General features: G+C 38.5%; 1 protein-coding gene across 2 annotated transcripts in view; it reads left to right on the forward strand.

Moving 5' to 3' along the window:
- Positions 1-18,665, forward strand: part of SNRK (SNF related kinase) — a 44,331-nt gene that overhangs the window by 21,206 nt on the left and 4,460 nt on the right. For both annotated transcript variants that reach the window (XM_068405415.1, XM_068405416.1), the window contains 3 exons: positions 10,385-10,526; positions 13,074-13,286; positions 14,394-14,528. In XM_068405415.1, the coding sequence (XP_068261516.1) occupies positions 10,385-10,526; positions 13,074-13,286; positions 14,394-14,528 (490 nt within the window). The remainder of the gene's footprint in view (positions 1-10,384; positions 10,527-13,073; positions 13,287-14,393; positions 14,529-18,665) is intronic.

Raw genomic sequence — 18,665 nt, forward strand, 5'->3', positions numbered from 1 at the left:
CCAAAAAAAATAGCTGAATTAACAGGCAGTGGCATCTCTGAAAACTAGAGAGGTCAGTACATAATTTTATTCAGAGCCTTTTTCGTGAGAAGTTAAAGAATGGAAGAATAGTTCAATCAGATAAAAATCGAGTATCTACAAAGAAGTAATCTTTGTTCTTTACCCATACTCTTCAAACTTTACAACTGGTCCAGTGTGAGCATCTTCAGATTTGCCAGCAGTCTGTGCACGTGGTAGTGTAAAAATACTTGTGATGCATAGAAATGCTGAAATTGTTACCACAAAGCTATTCTACGCTATCTTGCTACTGACTTTTTATACAAGGGATACAACTTTTTTAAGCTTTTTAGCTTATACAGGGGTGGAAGTACTTTTATTATTCTCCTTTTGAAGCACAAGTGTATGAACAATATAACAGGAACCATTCAAACAATTCAGTAGTATGATACCAGCTTTTATCCTTTTATACTGTACTATGTAATTTTTCATCACTGTTTTTAATATAAGTCTTACTTTCTGAAGTGTTTGACTTGTCATATGAATTTTTACTCTTAAACTGTGTTTGGTTCTTAGTGAAGCTATGCTATAAATGTGAGTGTTCATTCTGTTTTCCATAGCCTATGCTGTGAACAGGATCTTAAATTTCAACTTGTAACAAGCATGCTTACCACTATTATCCTCATGAGTTACTGGCCTGTGTAGCTATGCCTGAGCTCAGAGAAGGTTCCACCCCTAAATTCCAATCCAAATAAAGTAGTTCATGGTTTCAGAGATGCTGATGATCTTTGTTAGATTTTCATATTTAGCTCTGCATAGAAGAACTTGATATTGAAGTGCTCATGTGTTGAGTCTCTTTCAAGGCTTGTCTTAAACAGTTTTCTATGGATTGGGCTTTTTTCCACAAATCTGCTCTGAAGAGGTTGTAGCAGCAGTGGTGATGACATTATCTTTAATGTCTTAAGAGAGTGGTTAGAGTAATTGCCCACGATGCTGGAAATCAGGGTCCATTTCCAGCCTTTGTTTATCTACAGTCTGTTGATACCTCTGCAGTGGCAAAATAAACATGTAAACATTTCTGTCATCTCCATAAAAGGTGATTTGTTTTCTTTTTTGCCTATTAAGTGGCTTCTAGTGGAAGATAACTATTGTGTTCAGCTGTTATAGTAAACATTCCAATGAGAAATGTATAAAACCTGACTAAATTTACTCAATATTACAAATCACTTCTGAAGAAGCACACTTTCTGTAGAAAGATCTGTCTTATAAACTGAGCAATATACACTGTGTAAACTGTTAAGCAGTTCTACATTTGAGTTAGGAGGAAAAAAAATTTGCTCATAAAGGTCTGAAATAAACAACTTTATTAAACGGTCTCAATTTACTTTATGTAGTTAAATGCGAATGTGTGTATTCCAAAATGGGTATGGATTTTTAGCTGCTTAAAATCACAAATTCACATAGCATATATAAAGTGTGACAAGTGTCTGACTTCTGACGAGTAGTAGAAATTTGAGCCAATCTTATGCTATAAGGATTGTCTGTCACATAAATTGTAACTTTCTGAAATCCATAGTGCTTATTTTAGCAGTAAGTCAGGAACTTCAGAAAGCAATAAATGGCTAATGAAATGGTGAAGCCCAGCTCAGTGGTTAAGCAGATGAGTATGGATACGCTTTGTGCAGCGTACAGACTGGAGCACAGCAGATGTTTGACTGCCCTGCGTTTAAGACAGGCGTCGCATAGACAGCTAACGATGTTGTTTGGTTTCTATGGCAGTGACTTCATGTTATGTAAGGAAGTTGCGTATACACAGCCCTGGTTGTCATGGTTCTGGGAATCCTGCTTCAACAGTCCTGTCCTGATCAACATTAATGGCTTTAAAAACAATAAAATATTCTCTACTGCAGCTAGCTACTAGTGCTTTTAAAAGTCCTAATCTCTCTTACTTTATTCTTGTTACAGCACTGGCAATTTCAAGTTACTTGTACCCAATTTAAAGGCTAAATTGCATCCCAAGATCTTCACTGTGCTTTTGAAAGACCTTGATTTTGGCCACTGCAGTATACAAGTGTGCCTTCCTTCACTATACTTGTTTGGAGTTTTACAGGCTTTAAGGATGCTAAATGCATTCAACATGACAGGCCTAAATTCTACCTTTGCATCAGTTTTCTGCAGAGCGCAAATTAGATGACCCTTGGAGGAGAGAAGTAAGCAGTTTCTATAAAGCCTTCAACTGGTAATTACTAAGAGTAGTAAAAAACTTGAAATTGTGAAAAATAAATTCTTGTTTAAATCTGCTCTTCTAAAAATGAGTCTCTGTAACCCTTCTCTTCCCTGTCTCCCCTCCCTTCCCAGAGTCTCAGATCTGGAATTGGCACTGGCACCTGAGTTCTGAGCTGTGATAAGGGAGCATAGCTGCAAATGTGTGCTGACTCATTGGCCCAAGCCAAGGAGTTTTGCTTACAAAACCTGCTCCTGTATCTGGTTAAGCTATCCAGTAGTAAATTTATTACAATATCTAAAGGTTTTGTCTAAAACCTGATTTTTTTTTTTTTGAGCATTAACATAGCACTCTAGCTACTATAGAATCTTAAGATGCTACACCAGGCATGTGAAGGTGGAGGAGAGGCAGATCTATGCAGAGTTCTTTGCTGTGTATACTGTATGTCAAACCATATTTGCATTGAACTGAAGGTATTTTTTTTAAAGGCGGAGCCCCTTTAACAGGTCTCAAAAAAGCAGTCTTGCTCTGCGTTCAGATCCTGCCCATATAGTCCAGCACTCTCCTTTGCATGTTTTTTCCTCTAATGCTTGTGCAGCCCTTTAGTGAACCAGTGCCTTTCAGTGAGTGGGTTAAAATGTAAATAGATGTTGTCTTTGCTTTTAAATGTATATCTACAGCTTTTAATAATGTGTGAAAGCAGGAAACTGTCTCAGCTAGGATTTTTCCGGAGTTGACGTAAGGTATATCAAATTAAGAACATACTATAAGGGCTGCCTTGACAAAAAAACCCCATGTTTTCACAAGTGTATGGAAATATAAAGAAAAACTTCTGTTCCTTTAAACTTTTGAGTTATTTTTCTTCCCTCTTTTCCCAGTTTTTAGCTGGTCTAATAAGAGATGCTACTTCTTTTTAGAAGCCTTGCTTTGATGAGATGTCAGGCTCTTGTTTTGTTGCTGCTCCAACATCTTTCTAATCTGCACACACAACTGTCTTGTCAAAGTTGATGCTTTTGACCAAATCTGATGACTAGATCTTGACTGAGGCTTTCACTCAGTTTGAGTGAAACCCCCTTTTGTAATAGGGTAAGAACGCTCTCTGGGATTTAGAAATGAAATATCAAGGTGCCGTTGTTTGCTGCATGGGTAGAAGTGGTCTTCCCAGCAGAAGCAGTTATTCCTTTTGCTGCACCTAATATGTGAGCAGAAATTGGCAATAGAATGGGTAAACAAAAATTGCATCTTTCAAGAGAAGGCATTTACATTTCTTTCAGTCTTTTTTTCCAGTATATTTTCTGAATGTGGCGGAAAAATATGCAGCTATGGATCTCAAGTAGAGAAAAGTGGAAAGCGCAGATATAGGATTGATTTTTTTCATGTATACAATGGCTTAAATCTAGTAAATCGGGTACAAACATTAGCATTTCTTATATATGTACCATATAGTCATTTAACTGTTCAGCTTTTAAATCTTTCAAAATGATATGTGGGTATTAACTCTGGAATATCTGCTTTGATGACTTCAGATTCTAAACCTTGGATTTCGAGTTACACTGAAGGGTAGCAAACCAACATGTTTAAACTTACTTCCATGTTGGGAATGTAGGTCACCTATTTAAATTTAGAAGAGATATTTACAAATAAGCAACACTTTTAACCCTGAAGTTTATGGATCCTTTTTACAAAGAGGAGATGATATCTCCTTTTCAGTAGTATTACCTATGTCAAGCTATAAGTGTCTTCAAAACATGCAAAATAAAAACTTTACAATGCAAAACCCTCAGGGATTTCTTTTGTCCTGGAAACTTAATTGCAGAGAGATCTGCCAGTAAAAATCCTATTTTTTTTTTTTCCCATCCAGCATTGTGTGTGTCTTAGAAAAAATGCCAATGTGAAATTTTGTGGTAGGTTGAAAAGGGTAAGATACTATTGTTACTGTTCTTATTTTGGTTATGATTGCACGCAGTTGTTGTCTGAATAATTGTGGTAGTTTGAAATATCAGTGAATAATCATAGAATCATAGAATGGTTTGGGTTGGAAGGGACCTTAAAGATAATCTAGTTCCAACCCCCCCAGGGACACCTTCCACTAGACCAGGTTGCTCAAAGCCCCATCCAGCCTGGCCGTGAACACTGCCAGGGAGGGGGCAGCCACAGCTTCTCTCGGCAACCTGTTCCAGTGTCTCACCACCCTCACAGTAAAGAATTTCTTCCTAATATCTAATCTAAATCTCCCCTCTTTCAGTTTAAAACTGTTCCCCCTTGTCCTATTGCTCCATGCCCTTGTAAAAAGCCCCTCTCCCTCTTTCCTGTAGGCCCCCTTCAGGTACTGGAAGGCTGCTGCAAGGTCTCCCTGGAGCCTTCTCTTCTCCAGGCTGAACAGCCCCAACTCTCTCAGCCTGTCTTCATAGGAGAGGTGCTCCAGCCCTCTGATCATCTTCGTGGCCCGCCTCTGGATTTGTTCCAACAGCTCCATGTCCTTCTTATGCTGGGGGCCCCAGACCTGGATGCACTACTCCAGGTGGGGTCTCACAAGAGCAGAGTAGAGGGGGAGAATCACCTCCCTTGACCTGCTGGCCACGCTGCTTTTGATGCAGCCCAGGATACGGTTGGTCTTCTGGGCTGCAAGCGCATGTTGCTGGCTCATATTGAGCTTCTTGTCAACCATCACCCCCAAGTCCTTCTCCTCAGGGCTGCTCTTAATCCATTCTCCGCCCAGCCTGTATTTGTGCTTGTGATTGCACCGACCCACATGCAGGACCTTGCACTTGGCCTTGTTGAACTTCATGCGGTTCACACAGGCCCAGCTCTCAAGCCTGTCAAGGTCCCTCTGGATGGCATCCCTTCCCTCCAGCGTGTCAACCGCACCACACAGCTTGGTGTTGTTGGCAAACTTGCTGAGGGCACACTCAATCCCACTGTCCATGTCGCCGACAAAGATGTTAAACAGGACCGGTCCTAATACCGACCCCTGAGGAACGCTACTCGTCACTGGTGTCCACTTGGACATCGAGCCTTTGACCGTAACTCTTTGAGTGCGACCATCCAGCCAATTCCTTATCCACCAAGTGGTCCATCCATCAAGTCCATGTCTCTCCAATTCAGAGATAAGGGTGTCGTGCAGGACAATCCACTTCTTATATACCAGTTCCATTTTTTCAGTGTTCTTGCAGGGTTTGTATATTTAAAATGAAGGTGCTTTGAAAATTTGTTCGATGTTTCCTGTTTTCTTTCAGCTTTTTTTACCACTTCGTTCACACTTAACCATCCTTTACACTGTGTTTGGTGTGAGGACTGAAAAATAAGTGTGTTTTATAGCTGAATTGAGACAACCCTGTGCTGGTTTAAATGGAGCATTGAAGTTCTGTGTGTTCACACTATCAGCATTATTTTAGTTCTTACTGTGCTGTGTCATGCTTTCATTTTATCAAAACACGTACAATGCGCTGCTTCTGAAGGGCAAAAGGAAGTATAGTTTTCTTGTTGGTGCTGCATATTCCAGTGATGTATCTCTGAATGTCATCTGGTGTAATGCCCCTGGTCAAGCAGGAACACCTAGAGTCATTTGCCCAGGACTGTGTCCAGATGGCTTTTGAATATCTCCAAGGATGGAGACTCCACAACCTCCCTGGGCAACCTGTGCCAGTGCTCAGTCACCCTCACAGTGAAAAAGTGTTTCCTGATGTTCAGGGGGAACCTCCTGTTGCAGTTTGTGCCCATTGCCTCTGGTCCTGGTGTTGGGTAGTACTGGAAAGAGCCTGGCTCCATCTTCTTTGCACCCTCCCTTCAGGTATTTATATGCATTGATAAGTTCCCCCCTGAGCCTTCTCTTCTTTAGGCTGAACAGCCCCAGTGCTCTCGGCCTTTCCTCACAGAGAACACGCTCCAGTCCCTTCATCATCTTCATGGTTCTTCATTGGACAGTCCGGTAGGTCCATCTCTCTTTTGTACTGGGGAGACCAGAACTGGACACAGCACTCCAGGTGTGGCCTCACCAGTGCTGAGCAGAGGTGAAGGGTCACCTCCCTTGACCTGCTAGCAACACCCCACCTAATTATTGTGGTTCATGATTATGGTGATTCATTAAGTGTTGGGTTTTGGTTTTGTTTTTTTTTTTTTTTTTCTTTTTAAAATACAAACACCCCATAGATTGTTGCCTGAAATGCTGGATGGCAAAACATAGGAGTGAGCTTGGCCATCACACTACTTTTCCAGTCAAAAATTCATCAAAAACTTCTGCAAACACCATTGACCCAAGTTCTGTAAGGCTGATCTGGTCACTTGTATATAGGACAAAAGCTGCTGGAAGATTCACAAAGTTTTTGTCATTTTTTTTGGGAGCACAAAAACTCTTGAGTCTTTTCTTAGATCTGGTGTGTCTTTACCTTTAATAAGGGTGGCAACTTGCAGTTGGCCAGAAAGAGAGCCCTATTAGAGATGTTGCATCATTCATCAGGTTGGTTGCTTGGTTTTAGTTGCATGTAGAGTTGCAAACAAGTGATTTGGTCTAGCTAAACTGTGGCACGGAGAATAGGCTAGGGAGCAAACCCCTTGATTTGTAAGTCTGCATGTGAAGGGGCAAGACAGAGCTCTTGAATGTGTCCTCTTAATACACCTACAGATGTCCAAACACTTGGCTCTGCTTCCTCAAATGAGGAGAGACTTGCTATAATACGATACTGGAGGGCTTCTGAAGATGATCCCAAGATGACATCTGTTCTGTGACATAAGGTCTGCACTAAGTCTTCCAGTGATTTTTCTGTTTCACTCTTCAAATGTAGTTTAGATGTACTTAGGCACACTATTTTCTTGCTTCCTAGTTATTAGTATACTTTTAATTCTGCTTAGGCTGCTCAGCTGTGTCCTTGACACTCTGAGCTGAGTCATTTTACTAGCCATGACTGCAGACACAATGGAGTTGTTCAGCCACAGCTGTAAAAATATGGTGAGAATAAAAGCCACGTAATTGTTTCTGCTCACTGTTATTGGCCACACCAGAATAAATGTCTGCTATGCTGCAGACTAACAAAACACACGTTTGCCAGAGAAGTGCAATAGTGAGCTTTGCCTGTAGTACGTAAGAGCGAGATAGAGTGTAGTTGTTGCTACCCTACTGCTCTTCACTGAGAGCATAAGAATATCTAGATAATATAACAAGGTCAAAAGGTCTTAAGCACCATTTTTAGTTTTGAACAAAAACTTTTTTCGGCGTACACAAGATGCCTTTTTAGTAACACAAAATGCTGATACAATGAAATACAGTAGCAGTTCAGTGCATGATTGATATTTCACTATTAACGAGTTTGTTATTCTATTTTTCATGCAGTTGTATTAAAAAAAAAAAGAAAAAAGTTGTTTCATTTCACCATTTGCAGCTCTTCTTATCTGGGAAGACCTGTGGATGTGGAGTGCAAAATATAGTAACTAGTGAAAGAAAAATATACACAATTCTCCATTATGTGCTGGCTAAATGGTAATTACTGTTTTGTTTGTCAAAACGTATAGGTTGATATCTAACTGGACATTGCATTATAGCAACCAATAGTTATTTTTTTGCATTTAGAGGATCAGTTGGATTCTGCTTCTGAAAAGTGGGGGTTTTTTAATTCTTTTTATAAAGTAAATGTACATACATGTTTATCTAAATAACTTTTGGAAAACTAAAACAGTCTCTGTCATCACAAATCCTTCCAAACTCCAATACAGAAAAGTGTATGTATATCCAGGAAAAGAAGCCGTGTACGTAAAATAGAAAATTGATTAGGAGATCTGCCTGCAGTATCTGCTCAGTGCAGTTGGAACTTCAAGGTTTGCTAGTTTCCTGTGTATGATGGTTTCAAGGAACTTTAATTGTTGTCTTACTGTGACTGTTACCCTTTTCTCAGGACTGTCTTATTGTTTTAAGCTTAATTTCTCAGAATATTGTGTTTTTCCTTCTGTTTAGACTTTTTATATGATTGTTCTTAACTTCCCCAATATTTTTCTCTTGGCTTAAATTTAGCCGACGTATATTGCTTTATTATAGGAAATGTAATTTGTCTGTAATTATGAATACTCTGTGGTCTTTGCTAAAATACTTCATGCTGAAAGGAGACATGAAGCATTCTATTCTGTTTTATTGGGGGGGGAGTATCGAATAGAGTACTAGGGGAGTATCACAAAATAGATCTTAGGCAAAGTTAAAAATCTAGGAAGGACATTGATATCCAGAAGGTGACTGTTCATAGAAATGCATAAATTCACATCTTTTATGTGCTTGCAAAAATGAGTCCTTGTAATCTGTTGCATGGTGGGTGATAGATAATGCACCAGAACTTTTTGGCCACTTTTGAACTAAACAGTAGGAGAAAGACGTATGTAGCTTTACAAAATTAAAGGCGTATCTCTTAAGTGAAACTACCTCTCTGTCTCGTGAGGCTTTTTAAAATCCTTTATTCCACAACATTCAGCTTTCTGACATCAGGCTATCAAAGTATTAAAGCACTTACTGAATCTTAAACGTGGTAATAGTCATGTTGAATTTGCAGGTATAGATGATATGGTGTACTGGCCTCAAAGTGCTGAGTACCTATAGGATTGAGGCCCTAGTAAGCGTAACAGAAATCAAATAATTGTCTGAGTTAATAGCATACACTTACTACAAATTAGAGCTCTAAAGAAAATTGCCATGTAGTGTTTCTCCTCCTCTGTCAGCTAAACCATATGAAGAATGAGTTGTAACTAGCAAAATGAGTAATTGTTCTAGGGATGAATGTGTATGATTTACATTATTAAATAAAATTGTAGCCATCCCTCAGCGCTAAATGCATGTCAAGTATTTTGAGTAAGGCACAGAAAGCCAGATGCAGCTGGGTAGGTAACTGAGTGTGGTTCCCTCTTGCAAGCCCTTTCCAGGACAGAGATGGTGGTCTCTTCCTTTCTCTCACAAGTCTAGGAAGACCACTGCTGGCTGCTCTCCCCTCTTCCCTCAGGAGGCTTCTGCCTGTTCATTTCTCTCACTATAGCTGTTTGTTTGGTTTTACTGGGTACAGATCTGTGAAATGCTAGAGTGTAAGACCCAAAATTGCCATTGAAATTTCCAGAGCTTGGAGTTGTAGCTGAAGTTTAAGAGCGTGGCCTTTTCTCTAAGCATATATTGGAGTTATTTATTTATTTTGGTGCAATATGATCTATTTCTCAATATTTAAGCTTCTTGTATTGAATGCAGTGAATCTTGTGAAATATTTTCTTCTAGGCAAACTCTTAATAAAGATTTGAACTAAATATTAGCTTTTACAGTAGGTAGAAACCAGCTAAAAGGCATCGTCCTCAAAAGTGCTGCTGCTTCATCTTTTGGTATGTCATTTCATTGGAGAACAAGACAGTTGTTGAACGTGTTTTTATTTTACACAAGCAGGAATTAGAAGGAAACAAGAATCATCCCAGAGTGTAGAAGAGGTCACTGTTAATTATGTTTCACGGATATTTAAAAAAACCACCCCACACTTGGTAATATGATTGGTGTAAGAAGGTAGTTTTACATAAATGATTAATTTATTATTTACCATTAGAAGTAGCAAAGAGTTTTTTAAAGCAACACTACTGAAGGAAAAACATATCTCGTTCAGTCTCATAGAAATAGGTGGCTTTCTTTGTAATTTCTTACTTTATAGAGTAACATGTAAACAATACTGACAACAGTTTATGCTAGTCCTTCAGAAAGGAACGTGCTTTGAATACAAATCTCTCTAATAATCTGTGCCTACCTGTGAAGAAAAGGGTAATGAATTCTTGTCTTCTGAGTGACCAGATTATCTTCAGCTTTATCTAACACTTTGCTGTCAAAGATGTTATTCATTGCAAACTGTTATGCATCCTTGAAGTCGTGAATTCTGATACTTTTTTCCTCTAAAACTCTATGAAAGCTGTCAAACAGTGGAACTACTGTATTTTGTACTTTAGTGGAATTGCAAATTCACAGAATCACAGAATCAATCAGGTTGGAAGAGACCTCTGGGATCACTGAGTCCAACCAAAGTAATTCCATAAGTAATTCCATAAGTAATGCTGATAATCAAGAGTGCAGTAGTAACCCCAGTATGCATCTCAAGAATACTTCACAGTTTTGATGGTAATTGTCTACTTCTTCACAGCTATTTTAAATTATGTACTATATATTTACAGATATATGGAGTTTGGGGGTCATCCTCTTCATGTTGGTTTGCGGACAACCACCATTTCAAGAAGCAAATGACAGTGAAACTCTGACTATGATAATGGACTGCAAATACACAGTGCCACCTCATGTGTCCAAAGAATGTAAAGAGTAAGTAGAGTACTAAAGAACTTGGAAGCGTTCATAGAAGTGGATTCTCATTACCTTTGGATGTTCCCCATACCATATTATCAGTGTGTGGATTATTCCTTGCCTGTTAATAAGATACTATGCCTACTGCTTTTGCGTAGTCGTTAGTATTTCTTCACATTAATTGAGTAGTTTCTTGGTCACCAGTATTTCATTTTTTTTAATTCTTTGTGTCTCTTCTTACTAAGGTTAATCCCATGATATTTTTTGCCAATAGGTTTTTCCCACACTTGTGTGAAACTTCATTTTGATGTTACACAATGTATCTTTCTTTTATGTGTCTCAGTTGTCATGCATTTTATAAATGATTGAAGAAGATGCTCACCACTGACTGGCTTTGGCCACCACTCTTGCTGGACAAATTACAGGGAGTTGCTGAGAGTATTTTGTGGCAGGGGTTAAAAAGGTAATGATTCCTGTGGATTTCTGTTCAAAATACAAGTTGTCAAAACCCGAGTATATCACAGCAAGTTTTGCTCGTCTCCTCCTGAAATTGCAGCTTCAAATCAACATTCTAGGCAATCAAGGGAGAAAAATATTCTCTCTGCAAATACCATATGCCACTTGGGAACCATGACTCGTTTGGATGTGTTGTTATTCTGCAGCTTTTTTTAATATGTTCCAGTATTTCCCATATTTCCCTATTGGTTAATGACCTCTTCAGTCCTTTTAATATATATCTCAGTTGCGTCACTTAAACACTCTTACGTTTGTCTGGGTTCTTGAATCTGCAAAAGAGTATCTTTTCTTTTTCAATACAGAAGTCCAGAGGCCTTTATAAAGGCTTGAAAAACGCATTTGGTCCAGTCAAAAAGCTAGAGCAGCAGTTAGGGTTCTGTTGTTTGACACAGAAGGAAATTTGTTACCGCTGTGGTCATAATGATGGTTTCTCTCTTCACCTATCATCTGTGTGGTCCAGGAATCTAGTGCATAGCATGATGGCGTAGCGGGTTTTTCTGTCTTGTTGTTAGTGTCCAGCATTTCCATTAACATGGAAAAGCTGCTATCAGCGCTCTCAACAACTTGAAGAGCTTTACATACAGGAAGAGGTTTAAAAGAGAGCTCTTATCAGTGAATTCCATCGAATAAATCTCTTAAGATGCTGCATGCTGTGCTGAGGCAAGGAAACTTAATTTTTCCAGCCTTTCCCTTAATGTAATGACTAATGCTCGTTTGCTTAAAGGCCCAAGTAGATCTTCTTTCTCTACGTGATGTATCAACAATGTATGACCAGTTACCCAAGTCTTCTATAGGTTAGATTTTCTTAGGGAAAAGACTCTGGGAATGGTTAAACTTCCTGCTGGGAGTAAAAGCATTCTTGGTGGTTTGGGATGCATAAGCAGCCATAAAACAGGAGGCGCATGTGGTGCATTTGTGTGGTTTTACTACGGCTGTAGTTTAAAAAAAGTCAAATGAAGTATATAGTTTGTTCCCTTTCTGTCATAATATTAACAAAAGCAAAGAAAATCAAGGCTCCCATGTCTCACCCTGCCTTTCCGTTTGGTAAATGCAGAGACCACAGCTACGAAGTACGTATGTGACGTTCTTTTTTTTACAGTAGAGTTTTAAGAAGTCTGAATTAACTTCCATTTTTAATTCTGTATGTCATCTCACACTATAAAAAAATAAAGGATTAAAAAAATTGTAATTACCTTAGTGACCTCTGTGGCCTTGCAGTTTGAAGTTGCATTGTGTAGTATAGTTAGTGCAATCAAAAGCATTATGTGAGAACCGCAGAACTTTCATTCCACGTGTTGGAGCAATAAAGTTTCATTGAAACCTTGGCACCAAAACTGTATATCCATGTTCTGTTTGTTGTGCAAAGCCAAAAATACCTCCCCCAAGAACTTTTCACGTGTAGTAAGTGAACAAAGATGAGCTGTGCTAATCAAGTCTTCTGTCTCTGTTTATTTGGGGAATATATGTACTTCCTTTCCAGCACTTGTACACATTCAGTATCAACCCATTAGTGGGTTTGTCACTTCATCATCCCAGATAGTGTTTTGGTTTGGGTTTTTTTTAGTCCGTAGACAGAACAGACCACTGTTCTTTCAGGGATACTGAAGAATCAAATGTCTGATAGCTATTTCAGGATAAAATATTTCTGCTTATCTTGCCATTCCATATTCTTGTTGACAGCAGCAATAATAGAAGATCATATTTCTATTACTTTACAGTCCAGCCTGTAGGCTATCTGTGACAGTTGCCGTATAAGACCTCTTAAAAACAAACAAACCAGAAAAATCAGGTTAAAAATCTAAGCATAGTGAATGAAAGGTGCAGTGTTTATGATATTTATAGTTTTTAATAAGTAAATTGTTTGTTTCAGTTCAGCAACATTTGGAATCTCTTTGAGAATAAATAATTTCCCATCGTGTTGTTTACTGTAGAGACTTCTAAAGATCTATGTGGACCGACAGCAGAAAATTTCTTCCTAATGTTGCTCTTACAATGGCTGCTTTTTAAAGACGTGAGTGCAATTTGTTTAGATTTATTTTTTATTCACAGTCTAATTACACGGATGTTGCAGAGAGACCCAAAGCGAAGGGCATCTTTGGAAGAGATTGAAAACCATGCGTGGCTCCAAGGAGTTGACCCATCTCCTGCAACGAAGTACAATATTCCTCTTGTGTCATATAAAAATCTGTCTGAGGAGGAACACAACAGTATAATACAACGCATGGTTCTTGGTGATATAGCAGACCGAGATACAATAGTGGAGTAAGTTGTCAATTTTCTATATACAGTTTTTTTTGTGCATCTGCCATTTTTGATTAAAGAATGGCATGAGAACCTGGGCACTTCAGTGTTTAAATATCAGGCCATTCAGTTAACAAAAAAAAAAATACTACAATCTTGCTCTGTGATAAGTATTTCTCAACCTAGAATATCCTAAGTAGACCCAGCCTTAGGAAAAACTTCAAGAAAATGTGGTGGAACAGTGTTTGATTTCTGTGGTAGTTTGCCATCTTGAGTAAACTTTAACTGCTTTGAAATTCATGCTTTTACTTCATATCTCATGCATGCTTGGAGGTGATAAATTTTAGCATTTTTCCCTTAGTGAGTTTCCAGTATACCTGAATCTTTGTTAATTTAAAATATTTTAATATATTTTAAAATATTTTAATTTAAAATATCCTTTTATCTATATAATGCGAACTAGTCATTGTCACTGATTGAGCTTGCTAGAAAGCTACATAGTTTCTTCTAATAGATTAAAGCCCCCAGATTTCTAAAGTATTCTGAAAATTGAAAGAGGACTTAAAATTGTTATTTCTATTTGCTTGTGTTTAAGCTGGAAAAACTGTTACTATATTACCACTGGCAGGGAGGGGGGGAAGCAGCAGTCTCACTTCTTAAGCTGTTAGCTGCGTAACAGTGGCATCCTTTCTGTTAGAATGTCTGAGGGATGCTTACTGACTTATGAACTTAATTTACTCTAAACTTAATGTGACAGCCCTAAAAGAATGAAGGTTTTTCCTCCAGTTGTTGCATAAACAAATATTAGTACTTTGTGGTCATTAGTGCATAACATTAATGAAATACAATTTTAGCATTTAAAGAATGTTCAATAAAGGAAGAATTCCTTAATTTGTTTGGATGATATTCTGAGGACGTCCTCATCCAACTATAGTTGAAACTAGTAGACTTGTTGGCTCTTTATTTTTAATAAAACCAAGACATGCTTGTCAAAACATCAAAAACACACAGTTCTGCTTGCAGAAGCTCTTCCTGCAATGAGAAGTACAGCAAGTTTTGTGAGATGCATGTCCAGTTTTTAGAAAACCATTGATGTATGGTTTATTTCATGTTTTGTACTTTCCTTAGGGCACTGGAAACTAACAAATACAATCACATCACTGCTACTTACTTCTTACTAGCTGAAAGGATTCTGCGAGAAAAACAAGAGAAAGAAATTCAGACCAGATCTGCAAGCCCTAGCAACATCAAAGCTCAGTTCAGGTGAGAATTTAGGAATCTAAATTTTTAACCTGGCTTAATGAGAATGTTATCGAATTGCTCAAGTACTTCTTTTTTAAAAACAGTAAAATACTTATTCATCACAAATTTTAAATGTCTTTAAAGTGCTGTGGATGCTTCAGAAGCTGTTCAGAAATCAGTTACCAATAATATTTTCAATTCCTACCATTTTCAGGAAATACCTCATCAATTTGAAGTCTGTATCTGAAGTAGTAAGTTTTCACACCTGCTAGGAAAGGGCATGTTCACTGACCTTCATTTCGTCATGCAAACGTGTATGTAATACCCCTGGAAAAAAGTTAGTTGCATAATCCATAAACATGTCGATGGGGAATTAGTTATAAATGAGAAATCACTGAATTTGATGTTACGGTTTAGTTGTTAGCTGTGATTTTTAATGTGCTGAACACCCCCTAAATCAAGCTTAGAGCAAACATCTGTAGGTTATGTCCTTTTTAATGTCAACTGATATGTCTGTTGTCTAAGGAAAACTGTTGAGTTAATTGCTTTAATAACCAATTTAAAGATATTGCAATAGATTTTTTTTTTCAGTTTGACAAAAACATGATTAAAAAAACCTTATAGCAAGGGTCCCTGAGATTTTTCAAAGCTTCAGCTTGTGTCACAGTAAAACTAAAGGGGGAAGTGGGGTTCTGCATCTATTTGGTGTTGATACGTTCAACCAGTCCATTTGCTCTGCAACCAGATGTCAAAGCATCCCGTGTTTTCCGTTGCAGCAGGGTATGCTTTAAAAAAACAAACAAAACAAACACAAGCCAAATAGTATAGTTTTTGCTTGCACTTTGATATTGGAGTATATATGTTTTGAAGTTCTTTTTCTTAAACATTTTGGTTTTAATTTCCTGAGTTGTGTTAGACTATGACTAGGGATCTGCTGGTGTTGAAAGAAATCTTTATTGGCCCATCTTGACAATCTTTCCAGTGAAGATGGAGGTTGTGCTGAGGCATTTCCATTAATTTTTGTTCTCTAATCTCCAGTCTCTTCAAAAGTTGCCTTTTAGGTTTCGGTAAAATATTATTGGTAACTATTATTAGCAATAATAACAATTGTTAGTAGCTAATCTCTTAATGAGAGAAGAATATTAAGTGCTTGTGCTGATGTGTAGAGTTGCAGCCTACCTTCAGTGTTGGTAATCTGAAGGATTTAGAGAGAAAGACAAAATAGCTTGTTCATTCTAAAGGTTTCTTCGTGCAACTTTCATGCAAGGTCACATGTGAAAACATGTAATAGGAATGATAACAGGGATATAAATGCTATGGTGGCCTTCTGGTGCATATCCATATTTTCCTTGGCCTAATTGATAACAGTCAGCTACTACTACCTCAAGTTCAATCTAGAAAAAATGGACACTTGTTATAAATTGGAAAAATAGGTTAAAGATGCAACATCTCCATTGGTTGTTACTTTGAATTGAGGCTGAGATTTTGGAGGCTTTTAGAGGAGCCTCTTCTCACCTCCCTGAATAATGACTTGTTTCTCCCTGAACCTTACAGTGGTTCTCAATGTCTTTGTCATCTCCAGATGAGACTGCACCCTGTGGCGTGTACTAGAGTAGACTGAAATTTGGTTGCTGCTCTTAAAAGGTCATTCACTCACTGGTCACTTCTGTGTGAAATTTTATCTTATGTTGTGTGGTTACAAGTACTTTAGAAGTGTTATTGTTGCAGGCAACTAAGGGTTTCCTACAGAACCTAAATGGTCTGGAGCTTGGTGTTACAAAGCATACCTCTCTTCAAGGGCAATACTGTAACTTTCACTCTGCAATTCTCTTAATGGCTCCTCCTCTTATTTTGTGTCAATTTCTTTTGAAAAAGAAATCCAAGCAGAGCATCAAATGTGTCTAATACCAAGTATTAGTTATAAACCAAATTACTTTAGAGTAAAAATTTTGAGTTTACCTTCAAATGAAAATTCTAAAACTACGAAGTCTGCTTTTAAATTGGTTTGTTTTTTTATTCTGCATGAGTGTCACTCTTTCAGTAGAAGAGCTGCTCCAGTTATATGAGGAACTGGAACAAACAAGTTCATTGAATCTAAATCTTGATATGAATTTGTAAAGTTGACTGGAATAGTTGAAGCCTGCCTTATGAGTATGAGTTTTCTTGTCATGACAAGGATATCTGCATAAACTCAGGAACTCTTGCCCTTAGTGTTCCCAGGTAGCTATTCCTTGTCTTCATGATGGTTCTAAATTCAAAGTGCTTATATAGAATGACCTCATGGAAAAAGACAACAAAGTAGAGCATTGCTTTGATTCTGAGACTTCAAAAGATTGAAAAAAAAAAAAAAAAAAATAAATAAATTAACTTGCAACCTGGAGCTTCCCTCCTGTCCCGCTCTCCCCTCAGGCCTACTGGGGAAAAAGGGGAGGGGGAGAAGGGAAGGGAGGTAAACATGGGCTGCTATGAGAGATAAATGTACGGTAGTGAGGGGGTTTATTGCCTGGAAACTACAGTACTGTTAGATACTATATGTAGCCTTAATGGTGACAGCCACAGAACTCTTCCTTTTTTTGCCTACAAACCAGTCTGTTCTTAAGGCACGGTGAATTCTTGAAACGTTTAGATCTTCACTTCCTGTCACTTTTGTAGTTACGTTTCTAATTTATTTAATCACAGACAGTTGTTAGCGTTTAAAATACCCAGCATAGCACAAGTCATCAGAAAACTAAGTCAGTGGTTCCCAGCGTTTCTGGAGTCAGCTGGGGCCTAAGGGAGGATGCCAGCATCAAACCAAGGAGGACCACAGCCTGGGCTCCACTTCTTGTCTGGACAGCTTGGGTTGGAGCTGCTGGTTGTGTGGCCTCTCTCCAGGCAGAGCCCCTCACTGGAGGGAAACTGGTGGGAGGGCACCAGCAGCTCCCAGTGCCCAACGAGCCAGGAAGGAGCCTGTGCGGCTGCTCCCGGGGAATGGACTGCACAGGCTCACACGGGTGTGTGGGCAGCCGGGTCCTACTGTCAGAGGGGCCTGGTGGATTTTTGTATCGCTGGTTTGCTGAGCAAAACTGAAGCTAGCACTTCAAAACAAGGGCTGCAGTTAGGCTTGATGAGTTTAATGCTGGCTTTAATAAAGTATTCTCCTTCAAAGGTCATACAGCGGGGAGGATAGTTGTCAGTTGTTACCTGTGGAGACAGACATCTCTCGCTTCAGGATCCTTTTCTGTCCAGCCATTACAGAGGGAGCCTTGAGCAAATGCAGTCCTAGTGCAGGTGCTTTCATTAACTTTAAACACTTAAAAAGAACACATTGAGAATAAGAATAGCAAAGAGGTGTCTGAGCTTTCCTTGTTTCTTCAGCTTGACCTCTTAACACAGCAGAGATCAGGAAGTTGGTATGATCCTTCCATCTTCGTATGCAGGCTGTCCAGGCAGATATCTGGGGTCACGCTTGGTATGAAACATTCTCTGCTTCCTCTCCCGCTTTCCTCCTACACCTTGCTTCTAAACTGGGTTACAAAGTCATGCAGCCCTTTCTTTTGGCACACCCAAAATATGGTTGGGAATGTCTTGTAATATGCTATCCATATGTGAGCAGATGTCTCTACTACAGCTTTTCATGCAGTATGCTAGAGTATTTTAGTTAAAGGATTGGCAGACTTTTCTAAATTCAAGATAACTCTTACCTGGAGAGGTTAGAAAAAAATTTCTTCATCTCCACAAGAAATGTGGGGCTTATGCCGAGTGAAGCAACGGAAGAATTATTCAGTGTTAAGGTGTCGGTCTTTTGGATTAGGCTTTCAAAATACAGAGAGAGGAAAGACTGACAGTCTTTGTTCTTAATTTATTCTGTGTGTATTATGGGAAAATTACAATATATATTAGGATTTAAAGTAAAATACAAATCATTAGATACTAGCTTAGGTACTGGAGATAAGACATCAGCCACTAAGTAAAACTGATTTACACTCAAGTGTTACTTCCATTTTGATTTGAGCTGACGCAAGTACAGTCATACGTTTTGAACTTTGATGTAGTTTATTCAAGTGCCGTATTCGTAAGCAGCTTGAGTCGTGAATTCATGCAGCTGTATTATTCCAGTTGCTCAGCTAAGGACAAATAAATGTAGGATCTCAATTCATGTGTGTTTAAAATTAAAGG

This window comes from Nyctibius grandis, chromosome 7, assembly GCF_013368605.1.
Source record: "Nyctibius grandis isolate bNycGra1 chromosome 7, bNycGra1.pri, whole genome shotgun sequence".
Taxonomy (NCBI): domain Eukaryota; kingdom Metazoa; phylum Chordata; class Aves; order Nyctibiiformes; family Nyctibiidae; genus Nyctibius; species Nyctibius grandis.